This window comes from Calliopsis andreniformis, unplaced genomic scaffold, assembly GCF_051401765.1.
Source record: "Calliopsis andreniformis isolate RMS-2024a unplaced genomic scaffold, iyCalAndr_principal scaffold0022, whole genome shotgun sequence".
NCBI classification, from domain to species: Eukaryota; Metazoa; Arthropoda; class Insecta; order Hymenoptera; family Andrenidae; genus Calliopsis; species Calliopsis andreniformis.
Genome location: NW_027480432.1, coordinates 3,129,401 through 3,151,516, shown reverse-complemented (window position 1 = coordinate 3,151,516; position 22,116 = coordinate 3,129,401). Strand labels below are relative to the sequence as shown.

Sequence of the window (22,116 nt, the reverse complement as noted above, 5' to 3'; positions counted from 1 at the left end):
GGGAACAGAAGACAAATGGCTGTCAGATGTCTATCAGGGACGTGGGGCTCACGACGGCGATCGTTCAACGTACTTTTTGATCACGTCCTGCTTCTTCTGCTCGTCGGAGGTTGGCAGGCCCAGCTCCTTCTGTCTCTGGTCGTACATCATCTTCTCCACCAGGCCTCTGGTCTCACCGTCGAGGTCGGACAGCTTGCTGGGCTCTGGGTTCACTTTCTTCGTGCTGATTTCCGGGTCACAGGTCACCACGTGTGCCCACCACTGCATCTTGTTCACCTGGAGATAAAGGACAGATGGGCCAGGGTTAGTGACACAGTGGTTCTTGGGGTCAGTACCTGGCAGGTGTCAGTGCATTACTGAACGATTAGCGAGATTGTGGACTAATGGGTGATCAGTGAATAGCTTGATTGGATTATTATGTGAAAAGTGGTTTTTGACGTAAATCACTTTCAGAATTACTGACAAATGTATATTAGGACTTCTATTGATTCTATGTTAATATTTCTTAAGTATTTGTAGATACTTGTTTTCGGCTATTGATGGATGACCATCTGAAGTTAGACTAATGTTACTTTTTCGATTAATTGACGGGCGCGATAGATTAGAGGCTGTAATGGAGTAAATTCCACACCATGCGAAGTCATACGGGGTATGATTAATAAACATGAGATGTTTGAAGCATAAAGGAAGACTCCCGCAGTGTCTTCAGAGAAGTAACAGTAATTTTCTACTGATCGAAGCATTACTTATTGTAAAACTTAACACCCATTTACAATAACAGCATACCTTTGCCAGTTATCAAGGATACCTGAAGTCATTTTTTAAAATCACCAGTAGCTAGAAAAGAAATACTAACAATTTTTCACATTGTATCTGCGGCTGAATCCTAAACCCAGTTATTTCAAGAGAAAAGACAGTATGGAAAATAAATGAACGTTCTAAATCGATAACTGAGTAAACAAATAAAATGAATCTCGATCCAGGGGAAGATTGATGAGCAACGGAAGTTTTTATTCTAACTAAAAGTAGGTTAAAACGATTAACAAGCCGCCAACAATAACAGCAAACGAGTCTCCTCAATAAAGTAAACACTTGTCGCTCATTAATCGGTCACGATTCGACTAGGCCTTCGACACAATCTCCATGCCATTATTTGGATCGCTCAGGGCCACGTCAAGCCACCGAATTCTTTGCGTATTTGATATTTCCGATTGGCATCTCCGCTGGAGCGATGATAGCATCATCGAAATCACCGAGCCAGCAAGGTCGCGAACGGAGAAGGCCACGAAAAAGCGTTTCGCGAACAAAGGAAGACTCACCTTTTCCAGATTGATCAGCAACATTTTCCCGTCCTCGATCACCCAAGTGGACTCCTCAACTTTGACCTCGTGAGGGAAATCGCCGTCGATGATCGGCGGTTGACCTTTTATGCCACACGTCAGGTGTTTCTTCGTGATCGATACTGTCACGTCTTTAGGCCTGGCTGAGAAGTTCACCTTTAGGGGCACTTTGATCTGAAAGCAAAAGATTTTTCCAGCTTTTACATTTGTGTTGTCTTGTGAAGTCCAATCATCCCTTTGCACCCCATTTCTACTATTCTGATATGCTTAAAAATATTCCAGGATCCCCGACGCCGAGGACCACTATTTCGTCACCTTCCAAACAGAAATAGGTTCATCAAGAGTCTTACTATACTAATTATTAAATTCCAGTCTCTTCAAAATAAGATGGGATCATCTCTACCACCTTGGACCTCCAGAAAAATCTACAAACCCGCAGAAAAATAATCAAGGACTCTCTCGATTAAAAAACAGATCCCTCTGCTGAAACCCCTGAAACAATAGCTCGATTCACTGGATGAACCAACGAGGTGGTCTAAGGTTCCGCGCGATTGACCCACGCGACCTTCTCAGCTGCATCACTTTAATCCCTTTCGCAGATCATCGTGCTCTAGTTCCTTCACGACCTCGCGTTTCGGGAACCCGCGGCGCAGCCTTGGCTCGAACCTTGGACAAGTTAGAACCTCCTGCCAGGTTTCCGCGACGGAAGGAAAGGCGTCGGCGCCGTAAAAGGCGACTCGCTGGGTGAAAGGTCGCGAATTCCGCGGATAGCTCGGTCGACCGAGCTCGTTTTAATTGATGCACGCGGAGATCCGATCGGATCTCGACGTCGGGTCACTGCCGGCTCGAACAGGGTCAAGAGTGGACCAGTCACGAGTGAACGTTCGCGAGAGGCGCGAGTCCTTTCGCTGGCTAGACTCCTGGGTCCTAGAAAGGATCAAAAGGACTATTTCACAATGGGGACCTCGTTTTTATGATTCATTATTTTCATTGCGATATCCTCGGCGAATTTAGCTCCTTTGTCGCTGGGACTGCGGTTCAATTATTCTATGGGGATTGTGCAGACCGAGGTCTGACAATGAGGTTTCTGGATTGCATCGATTGTGATAGAGAAATGATTGATCTGGGATTGATCTCCAGAGATGGTGGATTAATATCTGATTCTGCAAGGTTTTATGCTCTCAAGGATCAATTTGAGAATGCCCCAGTAGGATAGGAGTCCAGGAGTGGGTCATTTCGAAACGACCTATATCACGTTTTCAGAAAAATTATACTGAAGACCTTAATTGAGATCTCCAACATAGAATTTATATCTTCAACAAGAAGAAATAGCATTAAAAGAACCTTTCCACTTAGAAATAAAGATTCAAAGAAACACAAGTCCATAAGACAGTATTCAAGTGGAAAACTTCAAAGTGACTTCGAACATATTACCTCCTAACCACAGATCATAGTAAACCCTCATGAATGCGCGACGTCCTCGAGGCCCCGCTATCGAGAACAATTAAATCGAGGACTCCGAAATCCTAGATGATCCATCGAGCGTGGCCAGTCGCGTGTCGCAACGACTGCCTTGTCGAGCGATCGCTCGCGTCAGAGAGTGTTGGGAGGGACTAAAAAGAGCTGTGAATCGCGGCGAGCGATGGGATAGTTGCGTCGCGGGATCATCATCCTCGCGGGAAGCGTGTTCTTGGATTTCCAGCGTGACGATGACGCCTGCGACGACGGAGCCGAGCGCACCGGTGCGTGGAAACGGATCATGGCTACCGAGTTTGTGCCTGTCGTTAACAAAGTGGAATATCATTACCAGGGAGCGACAAAGGGGCTGGGAAGACCGCGTGCCAGCCGCTGAGATTATCCACGATCTTTTGTATGCGGCAAGGTGAATTAGACTGTGACTTCGCGTCTGAAAATTTGGAGAGACCTCTTTCGAGATGTCCATTGACGCTGGTCGTTAGGTTTTATGGGACCTGGAGCTGCTGAGAGGTTTCTACAGCTATTACTTTATCTGCTTTATGTCTTAACGCGAGAAGAGCTGGAACTGAGTGATTTTTAGAATATGGTGCCTTCATTTATTTATAGGGGAAATACTTCGATACAACCAAGAAGTATATTTGGACTAAGATGATGTCTGAATCCTGGTTCGAGATTATATGAGAGAAAGTTGCAGACTGAAGTCTAATCTAGTCAATAGATTGACTGTGAAGTTCAAAGATATAGAATAAATAATAGAACAGCATGACACTTCTAAAAACGAAGAACTGAATGAGACAATGCAAATAAGTAAAGAGAATCGACTTGGGACTAGAAAGTAATAATCTGCACCCACATCTGAGGCTCCCAGTTGCTCCACACTGCGTCAATTAACGTTTCCGCGGTTCCCAAGCAAGCCAGAGGCAGCCATTAGCGCGAATCGCGTCAAAGATGATCATCAATCGTCGCAGGTCCCCAGGACTTGCGAAATCCCCACGTTCCTTCCACCTGTAGCCGCTTGGAGATCATACGAGCGGCCCAGCCGTCATTATGCATAGTCATTGACTCGCGATCGCACGATGGACCATACGCGATCCACTGTGCATCCTGCAATTTTCAATCGACGCTCCCTCGTGCCCATTATCCCTCCCGTATAAGAGGATCGTTCGTTGTTTGCATTTTTCTGAACTTGGATCATCGTGGCCTGCATCTGTGATGAAGAATGCAACACGAGGATGATGTACTATCGATATTCTTGATTCTAGATGGAACTGGGAGCTTTGGAAAGAGGAGAGTGAAGGGTCCACTGATGAATGAGGAATTTATTTTTGTGATTTAGGAGTCCAGGATTTCGGGAGCGTCGGGCATGAAAAATGAGATTTAATGAATAGTACCGTGACGAGGAATTTATAGTTCTGCTGGGAAGTTTAAAAGAATGATAAATGGCAAATTTAGTAATTAGGATTTGATGCCTAGAAAAACAGGAGTCGAATGTACTGAACAATTTATTGAATCGCTGGGAGGCCTTGGGAGCCTCCAGGAGTTAATTAATGGATGATTTTATCAATTCAGTGCGTCATAGAATATTTGGTTAACAGTTATTCCAGTGTATCCTGGAGCAGGAATAAAATCCTATGCACCTGTGACCTAAATCGAGAATCACGCACAATATGCATCACAGTCACAGGCTCGGCGATTCGATGCAAATCTGCAGGATACAATCTGATATGCCAATCGGCGCGGGAAACGATATCACAGTACCAAAGAGAACAATAAATTCCTTCTGAGGGAAGAACAATTAAGAGGCCGTGCGTCAGAGTGGCTGGTTGCGCTGAAACGTAGCCTTGAATTTGAGAGAACAAAAGCAACGATTACGCTGACGAAACGACGTGATATGAGAATGCTCTGCCATTTATGTTTTAACAGACTTTCGCGTAAACTGTGTCACTTTTATGCGGAAAGAATGATAAAGAATCAAAGAATCAAAAATTTTCAAGTGTTCAAGCTTCCAAATATTCAAATATTCAAATTTTCAAATTTTTAAATTTTCAAATTTTCAAATTTTTGAACTTTCAAATTTTCAATTTCCGGATTCCTGTGTCTAAAAAGCGCAACTATAAGCGGGCAGCTCAGTGGATCAAAGCACCTTGCACAAGGCCCTTCGATTATTAATAAGTGGCACCATTCGCGCTCATCAGTGATAAGTGGCACCGAGGACCTCTTTTGAGCGTCGCAATTTTTCTCGAAGTCACGCAACAGATCGATCGAAAGCAGTCGCGTCATCAAGGAACCGAGAAGGTTCGTTCAACGTTCGATCGCCTCGAAGGTTGCAGCGTCGAGAACCGATTTATTTGGCGCTTCGTCGGAATCCTTGGTTATCGAGAATCGGCGCCCATGCCCCAGCTTGCGCAATCGAATAGTTCGCTCGTTACTCACTACGACCGAGTAACGTCCTTTTTCGCACGGCCAGCTCGAGTCCCTTAACAGTCCAAAGGACGCGACTTTCTCGTCATCGTCGAAAAAAAGACCCAGAGGACCCTCAGAAGGCAAGGACGCAGAGGTTCGTCGCTTCGCACTTGAACTTTCCTGTTCGATTCGCAGGTGATTGACTAACGGTGTACAAATGGCTCGAGTTGGATGAGAAATTGAACGCTGGCGGGACAGCTTGTTAACTATGCGCAGAGAATGTAAACATGTTTACTTTTAAGGAATTTTTTGAGGAATTGAGAGGTGGTATAAGTGAATTCCTCTTGGAAGAATATGTCCAAATTACGAAACATGAGATATTGATAGGAGCCTCTGCTTTTAAGGAAATAGACGTTGAAGCAGAGGGACATTTGTGCCAATTTTTGGGGAGACGATTTCCTGATGGATTGAGAACTTCGTTGAAGCAAGTTTTTAATAAATTTTTATTAATTTTTTTCTGCATTAGAAATTTTCTAGGAATTAGCGTAATAACACTGTAGGATTTAATGCTAGTGTAGAAGGTAGATATTTTGTATAATGACTACTTGACGTGACATAAGTGAGATGTTAACATTTAGTTACCGTTTCGAAGAGGCATTCGACATTAGGCTCGAGTCGATTAGGTCGGACCAAGGCTAGCATCCAAAGCTTAATATTCATGCCGCAGATCGGTGAATAGTACTTACTACGGTTAGATAGGCGTTGAGAAGACATTGACACAGTAACTCGAGTAACATAAAGACACGCAAAATTAAACGCTGCTGAGACATCATTGCTATTGTGCTCGTAATTACTCCTCTCTGCTAATCTTACTCTTAATTACAGTAAACTAAGCGGTGGTTTGTTTGCCTTCAATACGAGATCCTCGACTACCAAGGGATTTCAATTATGAGTATATATTTATAGTTCAAGAACAGAATAATGCCAAGCATCCGTAAGATAATTCTGAACATAAAGCACTGATTATAGAGACTAATTAAAAATTGTTATTTTTCTGCAATTTTTTCACTACTCTGATCATAGAATAACTTCAACAACCGTCCAAGCAACCTTTGATCCCCAAGGCCGCGATTTTCCCCTTTCAATGCACGATCACTGTGCGCAGATAAATCACGATATACGTGACAAAGGAATAAATCGTAGGGACAACAAAAACGATGATTCAGAGCTGGACATTAATTGGATCATTACCTCGATGTTAGCAGTATCAACTCATCCAGTGTTATATGAATCCAAAGGCGATACGATATAATCCGCTTAAAGCGTACCGACGCTTATTTATCGCGACGCTTGCAGCAATAACGAGTACAACCGAGCAGAGTCCTTTCACGAAAGAAACTAATGCGATAAGAGTACAGTGGGACAGATGCATAAAAATGTCTGGATATTTATACAAAGTTTCAGATTTGTCGAGATATCATCGCGATCATTAGATTCAATTTCCTTAGGCGAAATGACAGTATACTTTCGTATTTATTGGGACAATAGTTTCTGCAGTCTCATGGTCGATAACGAATTAACTGATGCAGTCTCATTGTATGCATTGCAGGTTATCTATGTTTCTGAATCGCTATTAAGCGTTTTTGCTATTCGGAGGGAACGTAAAATGAAAGGAAGCAGGGATTCTGGTTAATGCATCAGGCCTGATGGTACTTACCAGGCACTAAATCAACTAAATTATATTCATTATATACTAGATCTGTATTTTCTGATTTTATTACAGCCATAGAATTATTCCATTTATTAATTCCTCTAAAAAATAAAGACTCATCCGTGATTTTGTAAAAATCCAGCGTGAAAAAAAAATGTAATAAATGGAACCGTTTCTGAGAGTCCAAGAAAAGCACGACACATATTTGTTAAAAGTCATTAATCGACTGCAGTCAGTTACGATCACGATCGAAGCAATTATTGATGAGCCAAGAGGTGACATCACCATGATTCCGTCGTAAAATCGCTCCAGCCGTAACGGAATCCATGCAAAGAAGAAAAACGAATGAAGACTCTTAAAGAAGCCTTCTGAATCCTCAATACCGCTGCGAGTCAATTACATCGACTGTTTAACGGTTCACCGCTAACACTTCAGGGCTACGTTTGGAACCTCATCACGCATTGAAATCCCCAAAACGTCTCCCACACCATTACAAGATTACACAGGGCAAACTGCATCGTTACATAATTCCAACAGGATTACACTATAATTCTGACTCCTGGAACAATGCAAAAGTGAACGTCAAGCGCGCCTGAAGTGCAAACGACAAGTGTTTACAATGTACTCTGAGTAGCTGTAGAAGCTGCTTATGCTAATCTGCAATTTGAATAGATTCTAAGCGCAGAGATGCAGATTCTAATTTGCATGCCACTTTCAGAAAACTCAGCAACTCGAGAAGCCTCACTTCCATGATGTCACGTTACCGAAAATATTTTCTGTCAACTCGAGGATCTCCCTGCAGAATCCCAGCGCTGCGAGGAGATTCTACTGAATAACACATGGCATTTACGCGTCGGGAGGCAAGGTGTTAAATATGAATATGGAAGCGGGACTCCTGATCTACGTGCACCTAGATGCACCCGTAGAGGAGATGCAACGTTGGCGAGGTAAGAGCGAGAATAAAACGGAGGACAGGAGAGATCGATGAGTCTCTTTCGACCTGAGTCTAACACAGGTGCACGTAGCGCACAGGTGAACACGTTTCCACGAAAGCACGTGCACACCGTGAACAACGAGGATTAGGGGAAGGGCGAAGGGGGGAAATAGAGAGATGCGAGGCCCAGATAGAAGAGGCGCGTGCGTCGGTGCATCCGGCTAAAGAGCCTCGAGATGCAGCGATCTAGAAGCAGGGAAACCGTCGACTTTATGTAACATTAAGGATTTTCTTTCGAATATATTTTTCGTGCCCGTCAGACTGTTTTGTAATTTGGTTAATCGTTCGAGCGAGCGCGACTGAGCGATACGTGGGGATTAAGTAATGATGGAAAGCCCGTTTGCAATACTTCTGGCGCTCACCTCGCGATTTTTGTTGGATAGGTTTTGATGCAGCGGCCTTCGAGGTCACTCCGGTACTCGTGATCTTTGGAATCATTTTTTGCGCGAGGTATAATCCTTGTAGTCGGTTTTACGGACGAATTTTTCTGCAAAATTTTACGTTCACTTTGTTTAACACTTTATGCCCTGAATTATGTTTTATCTTTATTCTAGGTGCTTCGGCTGTTCAGGCATCCCGTATGCTAAATATAAATATTTTTTGCCGAATAATTATCATTAATTGGTAAGGTACATATCTCAGTAGTCAGTACCAGGACGCTTAACATGTCGAACGTCCCAGTAAATGAACAACTTAAAAACACATGTCTTGATACTTGAATTATGACATCTCAGACCGAGATTCTCAGTAGCTGTGTAGGTATACTACTCAACAATACTATTTTCTATTTATTCAAAATTGACCTGAACCTAAAAACCTGCTTGGACGTTTACTTTAATAAAATTTCTCAGTATATTTGCTTATGGTACCGCGGTCGAAACTGGACGATTCGATTTCTCGTAGACTTTCCACCCACTTCTCACCTCCGCAGCCTCGACAACCGCCGCACACAGTGACCGAAATCAAGACGCGAAGCGGAGGAGAGGATTAATGGTACAAACAATCGACCAGCGTGAAAACAGCAAGTTGCCCAAGTTTTTTCCTCTAACCATCGATTCGCCAGTGATGGACGAGCGACGAGAACTCGATTGCATCGTGGCGTGACGTTAATCGATGGAAACCTTATAGCCGGGCGATATATTAGCAAAAGGAGGCAGGTGTTGTCGGTGTCGGCATTGGTTTCTCATGCGGCCGTAGCTACCACAGTTTCGCTGGTAAAAATTCCAGGGGGCTCGGGGACCGGTTCCTCCCGAAAAATTGGCGCCGAGCAGGCCACGTTTCGGGTCAAAGAACGGCCTTGCCTCACCGTCCCTCCCTCCCCCGCGTTCTCCGCGCACTTTTTCGCGTCCTCGTGGTCTCTCTCGGCGCTGAACGAGGCGCGCGAGCGTTTCGCATCGCCACCTCGACGCCAGTGGCGTAATACCAGGCCCAGCGAAGAAAGGGACGGTTCCTCTCGTTCGAGATTCATCGATCATCGGCGAGAATCGAACGGCTCCATTCTGGAAATTTACACGACTCGATCGGCCGCTTAAATTCTCGAAACTCACGGACGAGCCTCTCGGTTTCCTGATTCTCTACGGGCGACACGGTTACGAGGGAATTATGCTAATCGTTTTTGGTCCCAGAACCTCCATAAACGGGACGTCGAGGGACGATTCGGTGATGGCTGAGAGACTATTGGCTCGTGGGATCGTCAGCGGATTGCTGGGGAGATTGATAAGGCTGAGCAGAAGTTAGAAATAGCTCGATGCTGATGGCATCGACACACGTGTGTGCTGTTGCAAGAAGAAATAGATGAACGATTGATTTGAATTTTTCCCTCTCTGGATGTGTTACGCCAGTGCTTGATACACTTATTGGGCACGCGTTCGCCCGTGCGCAACGGCGCAAGCGCACACAGTGGTGTTGCGCGCTGGCGAACGCGCGAACCGCGCACAACAGGGCGATTGCGCAACGACGCTACGAGGAGAGCGAGGCGAAGCGCGTCGATCGGTGGCGCGGCCGCCAAAAGTGAAATCGAGAGGTGGAAGAGGACGAAACGGGGGAATCGCCTGGAGGTATCAAATGAAAACACTGGATTAAGGGTAACCCTGCGAGCTAGACGCCACACGAATGAGAATCCCATGTGGTCTCCAATATTTCTTCCCTTCCAATTCCACCTTTTCTTTATTAACTTCTGCTATGATTGGCTTCGTGTTAATAAGGGATCTTCGATACCCTGAAAATTCTATTTTTTTAAATTTGTGATCTTTTTAGAGACTTTCAGAGAGCATAGCAATTTTCCTTTTTTTCCTTTAGGGTGAAGATACTCCTACGAGGTGCTGCCAAACTAGTTCCACAAAAAAATTAGACTTTTTTTTTAGAAAAGGATAATCAATTTCTCTTGTAAATTAACTCCGAGCTCTTCAATCATTAATTTGTCTGATTTAGGAAGACCCCAGCCTCAGGACACTAGGCAATCCTTGCGTAACCAACGAAACAAGTAAGAACTAACTCTCTGGTAGCAGAGAATAGACAGAGGTCAACGAGGGTTATCGCCACTTAGAATCGCAAAGAATGGTTAAGGAGGTCTCGTTAGAAGACTTCCTCGTGTGCAACCTGGCAGAACACCAGAAAATTGTGTGCTCAGGGCAACCCTTCAATCGTGACACTCATACTCTATTTCTCTGTTGTTATCGAAGGAAATTCTCGTGAACCTTTGGCCTGCCACAAGAACAACCACGGAAAGTGCAAGCGATTCGTATTGTTTCCAGGAACATTATGCAAAACACTAAGAACGTGCGTTCATCGGCGCAATTTTGTCCGGCGTTCCTTGACACGAATGCGCATAGAGATGCGCGCGTGCACGCACAGAGACCACAATAAATTTTTAGATAGACTTTAATCACACTGTGCACCGAAGACGTTATGAAATATTGCTGTTAGTAGGCAGCTCGTTGTAATTAAATACATAATAATTCTCCATGATTGGGTGTATCGTCAATTACTGTGCTTCTGTTGTAGAAAATACCGCAGGACGTACGTGGAATGAATCGAACCATTCAACAGAGGAGGCTTGATTCTCTTAAGTCCATTTATGATCTGTTCGCGTAACTGAACTCGTGATAGCAGCTGATGGTTTCTGGGAGACCTTGCTCGAAGAAGAAAGGAATGGGAAGAAGTCGTGAGAGTGATAAATGAGAAATTTAGGTGTTTCTAATTTTGGGGTGAGATTTTTCCTCCAATGGAGACACCTGAATGATACCTAATTTTAGATCCCAGAGCCAAAGTGTATCAAGTACACTTATTTTCCATATGTAAAAGAGATACAGCTTCCAAGTTCCTTCAAATCTAATATCATCTCAACAAGTAACTAATCGCGAATCCTAGACCTATCTGACCCGAACAATCGCGTACGGATTGCCTAATCAATAAATAATTGTGGCACGACCCGTAACATTTCCAGCAGTCGAACGTTCTGCCCCGCAGCTACTTAAAAGCAATTCCATGTCATCGCAAACGTTCTATTCTTTGATCGACGCTTTATGAGCAAAGTGCCCGCTTAGCTGCCCCGATCGTTGCGCCAGAGCTGACCAGCACATCGACTACTTAGGCCACAGACCGCTATTGACATCGTAATCGTTACCATCATCCTCATTACATTTACGAGGGTCGTGTATTACGGGAACGACCAATGGATCCCAGTTATTACAAGATGGGCTCTCGTTCGTTCCAATAGCTCTTCTTCGCGTTTGGAGAGGGGACCTGTGGCAAAGCTGGGTTAATTGTCAGGTTAAAATTGCGGGTCAATGATTATACCGAGGTTCTGACATCTCTCATATTTTCAGAAGAATTTTATTTCAAGGATGGTTTTTGGATAAAGAAGACTCTAAATCTCAAGTTCCTCAAATCTTAGATTTTTATCTAAAGCTAAAGTTTAATTTTAGAATAAATTGATGATGAGTCACAGATGTTTTCAACACTTTGGTTTGGGATTTTTTCCTTACTTGTACTGGAGATCCTAACTAAAGTTATTCTAACTGTGACAGATACGAGTATATGGGTTAATGAATAATTATCATGATTAGATTGTCCAGGATGTAACTCGTTAAGGACATCTCAAGTAAGAAACTTATCTTCTCGTGCATGGAGAGCGTCTGTTGCGCTATTACGAGGTCGCATCATTGACCTATATCAATTTTATCAAAAGTGTAATATATTTTCGCGTTGACAGGTGAGGCCACTCGCGAGATACCAGACGGAAAGTTGTTGATACTCGAGAAGGTGTGAGAAAGCTCTGCGAAGTGTCTATGAATTGCAAATTCGTGGCAAATTAGCTATGAAGTTGCTGAATCTAAATTACTTTCGTTTCCTCATTCTACTGGCAATTTTAGACAGACAGATTTTGGGAAACAAAAGGCGGGGAAAAAATAAAAATTTAAAATTAACTTGCACACCTAACATTTAAACATAAAATTGCGAGGATTCTTCGCCACGTTTCTAAATTCATCTTCTCCACTCAAACGAGAGCTAGGTCAATTATTATCGCTGTCTCCTTTGTATCGAATCTAGGCCCCTAGTTTCCCTAGCCAGTCTAAGGTCAGAGCTTACCCAAGTTTCTCACCTCGTCACTCACTTTTGCAACGCATGAATCATACACACTATCTTTCCACGCGATGCTTCTTTCAATCACACACTGTATCAAACTACTCCCCTCAGAATCTACACAAAGACTTCACCCAGAACCCTCCCATCAAGCCCCCGAAGAACCAACCTTCCCAGGTCACTCACCTACACCTCTCCCACTGTCCCAACTTCCCATTAATATATTCAAATCCTGTTAAAAGCGACAGCGCTCCTCAGCAACGTCTTCACTCATCGCAGAAGCAAGCCAATTATCTCGGAGCATACATAGGAATCGTAGAAGCTGGATATAACTCGCTTCGCGGTCAGTAACTTCTAATGATCATTAACGTCCCCCGACACGCATCCTCGACGAGGAGGGAAAGGGTGACGGTCGTCGAGGAGCGTTCTTATTGGGAAATCGGCGCGACTTTGATCCGGCTCAGCTCGCACGCGTGTTCCCTCCTCCGCTAGAACCTCCGCCACAGTAGTCGGTGACACTAACGTCGCTGGTGTCAAGGATTACGAAGGATGCGCAGCGGTGGCTAGCCTGTACCGAGATTTATTGGGTTATTTGCGTATATGTTACAAGGCTGCGCGGCAAGTGACACCGTGAATCCTGGACGCCCGTCGCTCTGTCTTCCGCCGAGGCGTCGTGATGCTTTCGGTTATTTTTAACGCACACGCGCCGGTGGTGAGGCTAATGGCAAAGATATGCGACTCTTTTCACCCTGCCGCCGCATTATTTGCTCGATCATTTAGGAGACACCGATGATACATGAGATTAATCTAATGGCATAACGATGGGAGCTGTGTCCGCCATTAATCAAGTAATGGGTGATTCATGGAGCGCTCGGCTTCGAGAGTTGACACGGAGGATTTTTGCTGAGGAGAGATCGTGTGTGTACGATGCTTCGCGAAGAGTCAACTTGAACTTCTGAGGTGGATAGGACAGTCGCGGATATTGAAGTTGAAGCGCGAATAAAACTGCAATTCTTGGTGCACTTACGCAAGCGTCTATCTTGCTTGTTAGACAGTTTTTATTACGATGTGAGGATTTACTATGTTGCAATTATTTTATGCATCGTATAGTCCGGGGGATTTAATTTTACGATAATATTGTGTCATTAGCTATTCGCGCTCGCGGAGTCAGGTGTTGGAAAAGAGACATTGCATGATCTAATTGCTAGAGGATTACCTTGATGACCTTGCTATCTTGACCTTCCTATTTCTCCACTTCACGCTGAAACAAATACCACAATGTCTCCTTCTAAAGGGACTGTCTATGCAAATTTACAGCGTGATATAAAAAATCGCCATCCTTTGCCTCCAAGGGCGGTGGGAACGATTAGCAACCTTCGGGCGCCTTGCAGAGACACGAAAACATCGTTTGGACCTTTGACCCCGAGCGGTGGTCACCTCACGATTCCTACATTTCGTAATCGGTAAACTGGCGCGAAAATATAAATGGATCGACACTGGCCTAGCACTCTGTGTCACGATCAACGCATAATTACTTCGATAAACGAGACACAGAATTTGCATAATAATCGGGCGGCTAAAAGGTTCGGCGAGGCCTCCTTGATCGTTCTATCTCTAACTGATCGCCACTCTGACGCCTGACGCACACCACTGATCTTCAGCTTCGCTCTGGAGGCTTCCCTGTAGATTCATCGATTTTTGATTGAGTGTCTCTGAGAAGGAGGAAGGACAGTGATTCCTGAGGCTCTGTTTTGACATGCTGCAGGGTACTTTGACAGTGAATCGAGTGGGACCTCTTGGTAGGAGGTCTATGGAGCTATATGGGGTGTTGTACTGGTGTCTGTTTAAAGTTGAGGGTTTTTATTTGACTTAGTAAATAGGGAGAAGATTTAAAAAATATAGATTTGTTGCATCTTGTTGAAGACAATACACTTCAGCAGCCACTAAATTAAGTACTGTATACCTAGTTAAACCCAGTCAATATTAAATTACGATAACACAGCCCTTTACACATTAAATCAAATTTGTCTCGCCCCAAATAAAATTTCCAAGTACACTCTCTCAAACAACCTGAGAAAACACGTTACAAAAAATACTGTCGATCCGAATCATCCGTCCGTGCAAGTGTTCCGTAATCGCGTGGCAATTACCGCGTCGACCCCGAGGGGCGTAGTGACCTTACGGGGAATGCTCCTTTAAATTCCTGCATTTCGCAATTGGCGGATGCTCATGCGTTCCTGGGCCACGTAGAGCCAGTCATTTCTGACGCGTATTCCCAGTGCTTTGGCTGCTTGTCATACGTGGAAGAGAGAGGGATAGAGCTAGAGTAAAGAGAGGAGAGAGGCAAAAGAGAGAAGGAAGGAAGACGAGCGTCCTCACAGGTCGTTCGAGTCCGCCAGAACGCGAGACGCATACGGAAAACGCTGGCCCAATGTCAAGCTGTGATCCACTGCCGCCCCCGCCGCTTGGAATAGTTTTTTTATCCACCTTGGCGGCCATGTATCGGGGAAAAAAGGTTACGTAACGCGAGGCCTAAATACCAATCGACGATGCCCTGCTGGATGATCAGAGATCTGCATCTGGATGCAGATCGTCTTCGAACGATCGATCAAGTGAATCACTCTTTAGCGGAGAACGTCGATCGCTGGCTGGCTAGGTGTCGATTGTCGGAGTGTGGTCTGGAATCCTGAGGAGCTGGATTAGAATTCGTTAATTCTAGCGGCGGAGAGAAGCTTCTAGCAACAGCCACTGATGAAATGTTTATAAGATGTTTGCGCTTCAGGCTTTTAAAAATACTCATTGAAAACAAAAGACAGGAGCTATCCGCAATAAAATTAAGACAACAATGCAAATACCAAGGCCACGCATAAAATTGTATAATAACTGCATCTGAAATTGGGGCAAGGTACTATTTTCGAGCGACAGAAGGAAAAATTGCACACAGGAAAAGTTTAAACGATTCATCCTGACAGAATCTCTTACGTAAATTGCTAAAGCGCAATTGCGCTTTTTGAAGTCCTTTTGCATGTTGTGGATTGACTGAATTCCTGACTCACCAACTTGGAAAATACCCATTTATTATCGCAGAAAGCAGGGAATCTTGGATTGCGAGGCGTCAATCCGCCTTTCCTAAATTACGCGAGAAGGAGCGCGACGGTCACGCGCGTAAATCGTCGCGCGTGACGGGCGTGTTTCTCGCGATAAGTCACGGGCGTCGTGGAACGGGGTGTCGAGGCTATTCGGGGATAATTTGCATCAGGCGAAAACGCTTACACACCTGCGGCGTATCGCGGGATCTGCGCGTCGCGGCGGTGCGTCTCGCCGAAATTGGACCGCCGCGTGATCTCTCGGTGAGTGGCGCCAAAATTGCAAAACCGGTTAATTTAGAATCGCGCCAACTGTGCACAGCTCGGCATTGAACGGATTGATGGCTGCTGTGGAACAATATCGAACAGTTGATAGTGTGACAGCTAGGCGCGAAAGTATTGTCTGGAGTTCTGCAAAAGCGACGAGAGGATTGGGAGACTTCAATGCCTTTTACTATATAGGAGATTTCAATGCCTTTTATTGAGAGACTTTAATGCCTTCTACTGGGAGAAATTAATGCTTTCTACTGGCAGAATTCCAGACAAGAGACGTAAAAGTCAGAGGAAGATTGAATCAGTCGTAAAACGAAACCCACATCAGAGGAATATAGTTAGACAAAGAGCTGGATATCTGATGGAGAAAGGGTCGACGCTGAGCAGACACAGCAAATGGACAATCAGCAGAATTCTTCCTCCAGACTTTATAATTCAGAAATTATAAGAAATTTCAGACTCGAAAAGCCAGGGGAAAAATTGATGGACCCGATGGGCCAAAAAATAATACTATCTCTAAGCCAGCTGGAGCTATCACAGTTAATCCTATCAAATCCTCCTTTCAAGCGTTCAAGGCGTAACTAACAAAGGCAGCTCAGTCCAAGTTACCACTCCACCTTCAATCACTGTGCGCCAAAGCAAACTGAACCCCCCCAACGTAGGCAAGAAACATCATCATTGTCTCAGATCGTATCAAAGCCGAGATTCCCGTGGCTACAGCGATCCAGCGCGGTTCTTGCCAGCTGGAGAAGATAATTTCACGCTGAAAGCTCTGTTAAAGGATGGTCAGACCGTAATTTCCTACACTCGCCGGCACTTTGAGCCAGGCCCAGCACCGAGTCGAATTCCCAGCCGTCCCTGAAGACCAGCGAGCCCTCGGTCCGTAACTTTATTAAATTACATAGTCTTAAATAATGGAAAACGCCTCCGGAGCGATAATTCTTTCGCGTGAACGCGTCGGCGCGGCGTGTGCAGCGCTTGACAGGCACCAGCGCAATTGATATTACGAAATATTGCGAAACATCAGTGCACAGAGGGGGTGAGACAGACAGACGGACAGACAGTGGGGAGTTTCTTCGTTTCCAGCCGATTTTCTGCAAAACAATTAACGCTGAAAAAGAAAAGAAAGACAGAGGCAATCTCCACTGATTCTTCTCCTGCGGGTTTTACGAAATTTCTGCGTGACAGTTCATTCTGTTCGACACTGCTCGAAGGCAAGGAGAAACGGGTCTCTCGATGAGGGCATACGAGTTACTGTTCACTCGACGCTGTCTTCGAGACGTGAGACGTGGAAGCGCGATGAGGGAATTAAGAATTAAAGCTCAAGCCTTGGGGATTTAGAAACACTCAAATTCTCAACTCTCTTGAGGCTCAAATTTTTAGTTAAGAAGGTAGATCCCACACAATGATTTGAATTTCTACTGTCTCGTAAACTATTGACCTTATGCTACTAAAGGTAGATATTAGCCTATTCAGCTTGACCAGCTATAGGAACCATGAAAGATTCATCAAAAAGTGGACAGCCTAACACTATAAAATAAAAAAGAAATGAAATCACAAAGTCCTTCTTAATCAACTTTTCTTAGCCTGGTAGATAGATATCCCTCTTTTCTCCATACAAAAAATTCAATAAAAATTGCATATTGAAGTATTACGCAAACACGGTTCATCACAAAGAGTTGGGATGTAAATCCGCCGCGTACAAATTAGTATCAATTGCACCCGTAATTACAGGCCACGAAAACTCAATTACGGTATCCCGTGTCGACGGTGTGCAACCCTTCCACTCAATGTGATCGACTTGGATGCTGAGTTTCTGCGCGGTCGATGGTATCCTTGCGACACTGGGCAAAAGGAAGAAGACAATGTACCTTTTCTTAATCGGTGAACCGCGAAAACGCCGAGGACGTCTGCAATAGCTGACCTGCGATCCAGATCGGATTGATGCATATCTCAGCCATTCAACGATCTACCGAAGTCGGTTGCGAAGCCTCGAGGTGAGCACTTCACTTTCAGAACCGATGGTAAAAAATTCGACTGGCAATTATTGCGATCATAGACATGAGAATCGAGCCCGCTGGATTGTGATAAATTTTAATCTCGATGAGTGTTGTTTGCACAAAACGAAAGGGTATAATGCAAGGATACAGTCGTAAAGATAGGGTCCTTAATTGAGAGCGGGTATTTTAATGGCAATCCCGAAAAATAGAAGAGGTTAAATTCGCAGCGAATCGACCACTTTTCTGAAACATTAAGATCGTGGAACATAAAACCTGATCGCTCGGGCAAAACCGTGGCAATGCTGCAGTTATCCTGGTAAGAACTCGGCGAAGTTGAGATCGCGTGAAAATGTAATTGGTAGGAAACAAGCGTTTTATCGAAAGGGCTTTTACGACGTGCTCCGACTAGAACAATAAAGCAACTGACCCTGACCCAGATCCCGTCAAAAACAGGTGTAGGAAAAATACTTCCAGGGAACTGGTTCTGGGTTATTTTTCCTGGATGTGCCGAAAATACATCGATTATAGTAATGCAAAATGCACGATGACACAAGGTCGGTGATGTAACCAATCTGTCCTTCCGGAACTAGGATGCATCAGTTCCGACTGAAAAACAGTTTCAATCATCCTTCCTCATTAGGCCTGTTTTTTATGAAGATCCATTTAAAGCCTCGTTACGATATTCAATTTGTAATTTAAATCGACTATGCCACTCGATGCGTCTCGTCGCAATGTCATATTCTATAAATATAATTTCTGCAACAACGTCTAACGTTTTCAGCCTTGTCTTCGCGAAAACCGCTACGTAACCACTCCAGGAAGAAGAGGATACCTTTGCCTGGAAACAATCGATCGTCTTCCCACTTGACGCTTCGCGATCGTGCGCGATAAATCAAGCCGCTTTGATCCCCGCCCTCGCAACGACAAATGGTATTGTTATATGTGTCTACGATCCAAACAGGATTGTAACAGTCAACGTGATTCGTGTGGTGTCGCTAAAAGGGCAGAGGCATTCTCGACTTGTCTAGGTCGTCAAAACAATTCTTGCTTGACCCTGACCCACATGCTCGTCTTTTGTTGAAGATGTTCCCTGTGTTATGAGCATTAATGCTGGCTTCTTCCGGAGGAATCAGGCGACGAGATATGGATATTGATAAGCATAGAGACTTGTAGAAGGCCGATGCAGTGAGGTAGGAGGTAACAAACTTTTTATGCAAAGGAACAGATATTAAGAAATTGAGATTATCGTGTAGGTGGATATTCAGAGCATAAACAGTTTCTCCAGAAATTAAAGTATATTTATAAGTACCTGCAATAAAAAGGATCTGGAATGAGATAGTAAATAATTAGTAGACCTCCTTGAGGACTCAGAATGTGTTCCCAGAGGTCATCTTTGAGGAGCATTCAGAAGAGGGCGCAAGGATGGATCGTGGCTTGAATATTTCCCCCGCAACAATTTTCCACAAGTTGAAAAACCAGCGATCACTTCTGGCACAGCGAAAAGAAAAGAAGGGGGGCCCGATCGCCTCCCACACGTCCTCCGAAAGGGGCCCGATAACGAACGCATCTTCTCTCCGCGCATCCATGACCCAGATAGGGCCTGGTCGACGAAAACAAGCGGGCCACGGAAGGATGTTCTCTCCCTGTGGGAAAGCAGCTGGCCCCTTATCAGGGCTCGTATTTCGGCGGGTTGGATGGGCGTGCGGGCACGCTACTGGGACAAGGTTGCCAGGGGTCCATAACTATCGCGCGCTGACACACAAGAATGCGCGCTTCTTGCCCGCCGCGGTATTCGACGTCGCCTCTCCTCTTTCCACGCTCGCGTGCGGCCGTCGCTTCTTCTCCGTCTCGTGGGTCCTCACCGAATCCCCTACCAGGCCCCTAGGGTTCGGGCGTCTGTCCCCCCTCCGAAAAGGATCGCGGGGGGGCCCTCTTCGGCTTGATCCCCTCTTTCGTGACCCCGCGGCGCTCCTCTCCTGGCCGAGTGGCCCCCCCTGGCTCACCATCATGACGCGCCTCCACCGGATCGCGGTTTCGATCTTTGAATACCCTGGCGTCGTCACCGCGATGACCAGTCTTCGAATTACGGGCGAATCCCGCATACGTCTCCGTGATTAACCGGGCACGGTCAGCTGCTCGTCCACGATCCTACGAGTTGTTTTCTCTCGGTCCCAGTTCTGCAGAGGGCCTGCTCTGGGCCCAGCTTTCGTTTCTCCCCGACGTGCTTTCGCCTGTTTCGCGAGATCCCTATCTGCGGCCCCTGCCTGCAGATTGGGTGAGACAGTGAGATCGAGGCGTAGGTGAATCCTCTTCCTCTGGGTGATCGTTCGATAGCGACCGAGGGTCGAGGGGTTCTTGTGCGACTGTGCTGTTCGGTCTTCGAGGGAGACTGATCGAGGCTGCTGGAGGATCGACATGGCGGTGAGTAATGCTTTTTTTGGGGTACCACTGTGGGTGGGAAAGACAGCTTTTGTTTTTCAGTGGTGAAGTGGATTAGGTTTGTTAGGCTTACACGGAGGTTCGAAAGGTTTGGTTAGTCGTTTTTTGGAGTTCTTGTGCTCTTTAGTGGAGTCTGCTTTTATTGGGATCCTATTATCTGCCAGCTGTTCGGTGATCGCACTGATGATCACAGTGGAGGATTTTGGTCTTCGGGACTCGTAAATAGCATCTTTTCGATAGACTAAAATTTCCTTATTGTTTTCTCGAATCAATTGCTAAAATGTCTTTAAAAGTTGTGTAAAAAAAACTATACACCAGTTTAACTACTTTGAATCTCCTTAAAAAAAGAAGACATTTTTTCTCCCACAATTTAAGCTTCGTAGGTTATCATTATTTCAATTGCTTGACCTTCCTCCCAAATCAAGAATAATGGATTACTTGAGTATGTATTTATACGACTTGTTCAGTGCTTACTGATATTAATTCAAAGTTTGAGACAACACATACGGTGGAGCTGGGTCAATCACTCGTCGAAGTGACGTAGCGCGACGTGCGTCCGTGACACTTGCTTAATCGGAAACAATGCGAGTCACGTAATATGCCTGCGTTGATTGACATTGCCACGATTCGTTACGTGGCCGCGACTCATCCTTTTTCCTCAAACAACTGGGTCGACCACGAGCACTTACCAAAAAATTTGCATAACATCCCATTCTACTTTGCAGACGTTAACAGCCCCTGTCAGTAGCCCAAAAAAATCGTTTTACCACACACGAGTTACCAACAAATTACAAAATAAAGAAAAACCAATTGTTTCGACGTCCATTCAATTAAAATCGAATTTACACTGGCACCTTGATAGAGTGTGCTCCGGCTGTGCAGCTATCAGAGAGTAAGAAAAAAATTACGATAAAGACCTCCTATCTGTGTGGAATCATAAATCATATCGTTGCAACATGTGGAGATCTCAATCTCCAGAAGTATAGAAACATCGAATTTGTTCCTTAACTTCGTTCCACATTGGCGGAGTTCTATAATTATCCTTGCAACGTTGCAGCATTGATGGCCGAGCGTGAAAGTCAGACCATTAACTTGCTTTTTCACTAAGTTTGCATTTGGTAAGGGGATGTGGGCCGTACTAGACCAGACATACTATTTCCAGGTTGTTGCAAGGAATAATTGTGAATCAAATTAGTGTTCAAGGTCTACCTTTAATTCAGATCTTTTTTCTTGAGATTCTTAATGTAAGGAAAGTGGTAAGATTCCTATCTTCTTTTTAATCAACAATGGACTCAATTCTCTATTTGACTGAAACGAAACCGAAAGCATTCTGAAACACTGCGTGCGTAAAGTCGAGCGTATTATGCGTAACCTTCTCCCGACGCTCGGATAAGTCAATTCACTTTCGGAAGTAGCTATATTATGAAAGTGACTGTGGAAAAGTCGCGTGCACGCTTCGTTGACTCCGTTAACTGCCACAGCTTCGCTCAACCGCTCCAATTTGCCGGGGGATATCGGTCGCGATGAATTTGACGTTTAGTTTTTGAAACAGTGCAACTACTACATTACTAAATGCTACCTTCCCACGGTACGAGTGACCTGGATTAAAAAATTCAGAATTGATCTGTCAAAAGTGGGCCTCTAACAACCCTATATTCTAAGAAGCCAGCAGCTTGAAGTCCCTTTTTCTACAGCGTTGCTCAAAAGTCACGTTCATTTCGTTTTCGTCTCTCGATCGAGCCATCGCTTATCAAAAGCCACTCAAAAGCAGTGATCGAATCGTTTGAAGCAGAGGTTTGCAATGGAAATG

At 44.8% G+C, this 22,116-nt stretch overlaps 2 protein-coding genes across 2 annotated transcripts in view; one reads left to right on the top strand and one right to left on the bottom strand.

The window, feature by feature from the left end:
- The window catches only part of Nudc (nuclear distribution C, dynein complex regulator), a 73,735-nt gene that overhangs the window by 553 nt on the left and 51,066 nt on the right, over positions 1-22,116 (bottom strand). The window contains exons 5-6 of the mRNA XM_076390465.1: positions 1,320-1,514; positions 74-276 (exon numbers count right to left, since the gene is read on the bottom strand). Coding sequence (XP_076246580.1) covers positions 74-276; positions 1,320-1,514 — 398 coding nt within the window. The remainder of the gene's footprint in view (positions 1-73; positions 277-1,319; positions 1,515-22,116) is intronic.
- LOC143186737 (uncharacterized) overlaps positions 20,177-22,116 on the top strand; it is a 51,805-nt gene continuing 49,865 nt past the window's right edge. Inside the window, exon 1 of the mRNA XM_076390470.1 lies at positions 20,177-20,288. Coding sequence (XP_076246585.1) covers positions 20,283-20,288 — 6 coding nt within the window. The 5' untranslated portion in view covers positions 20,177-20,282. The remainder of the gene's footprint in view (positions 20,289-22,116) is intronic.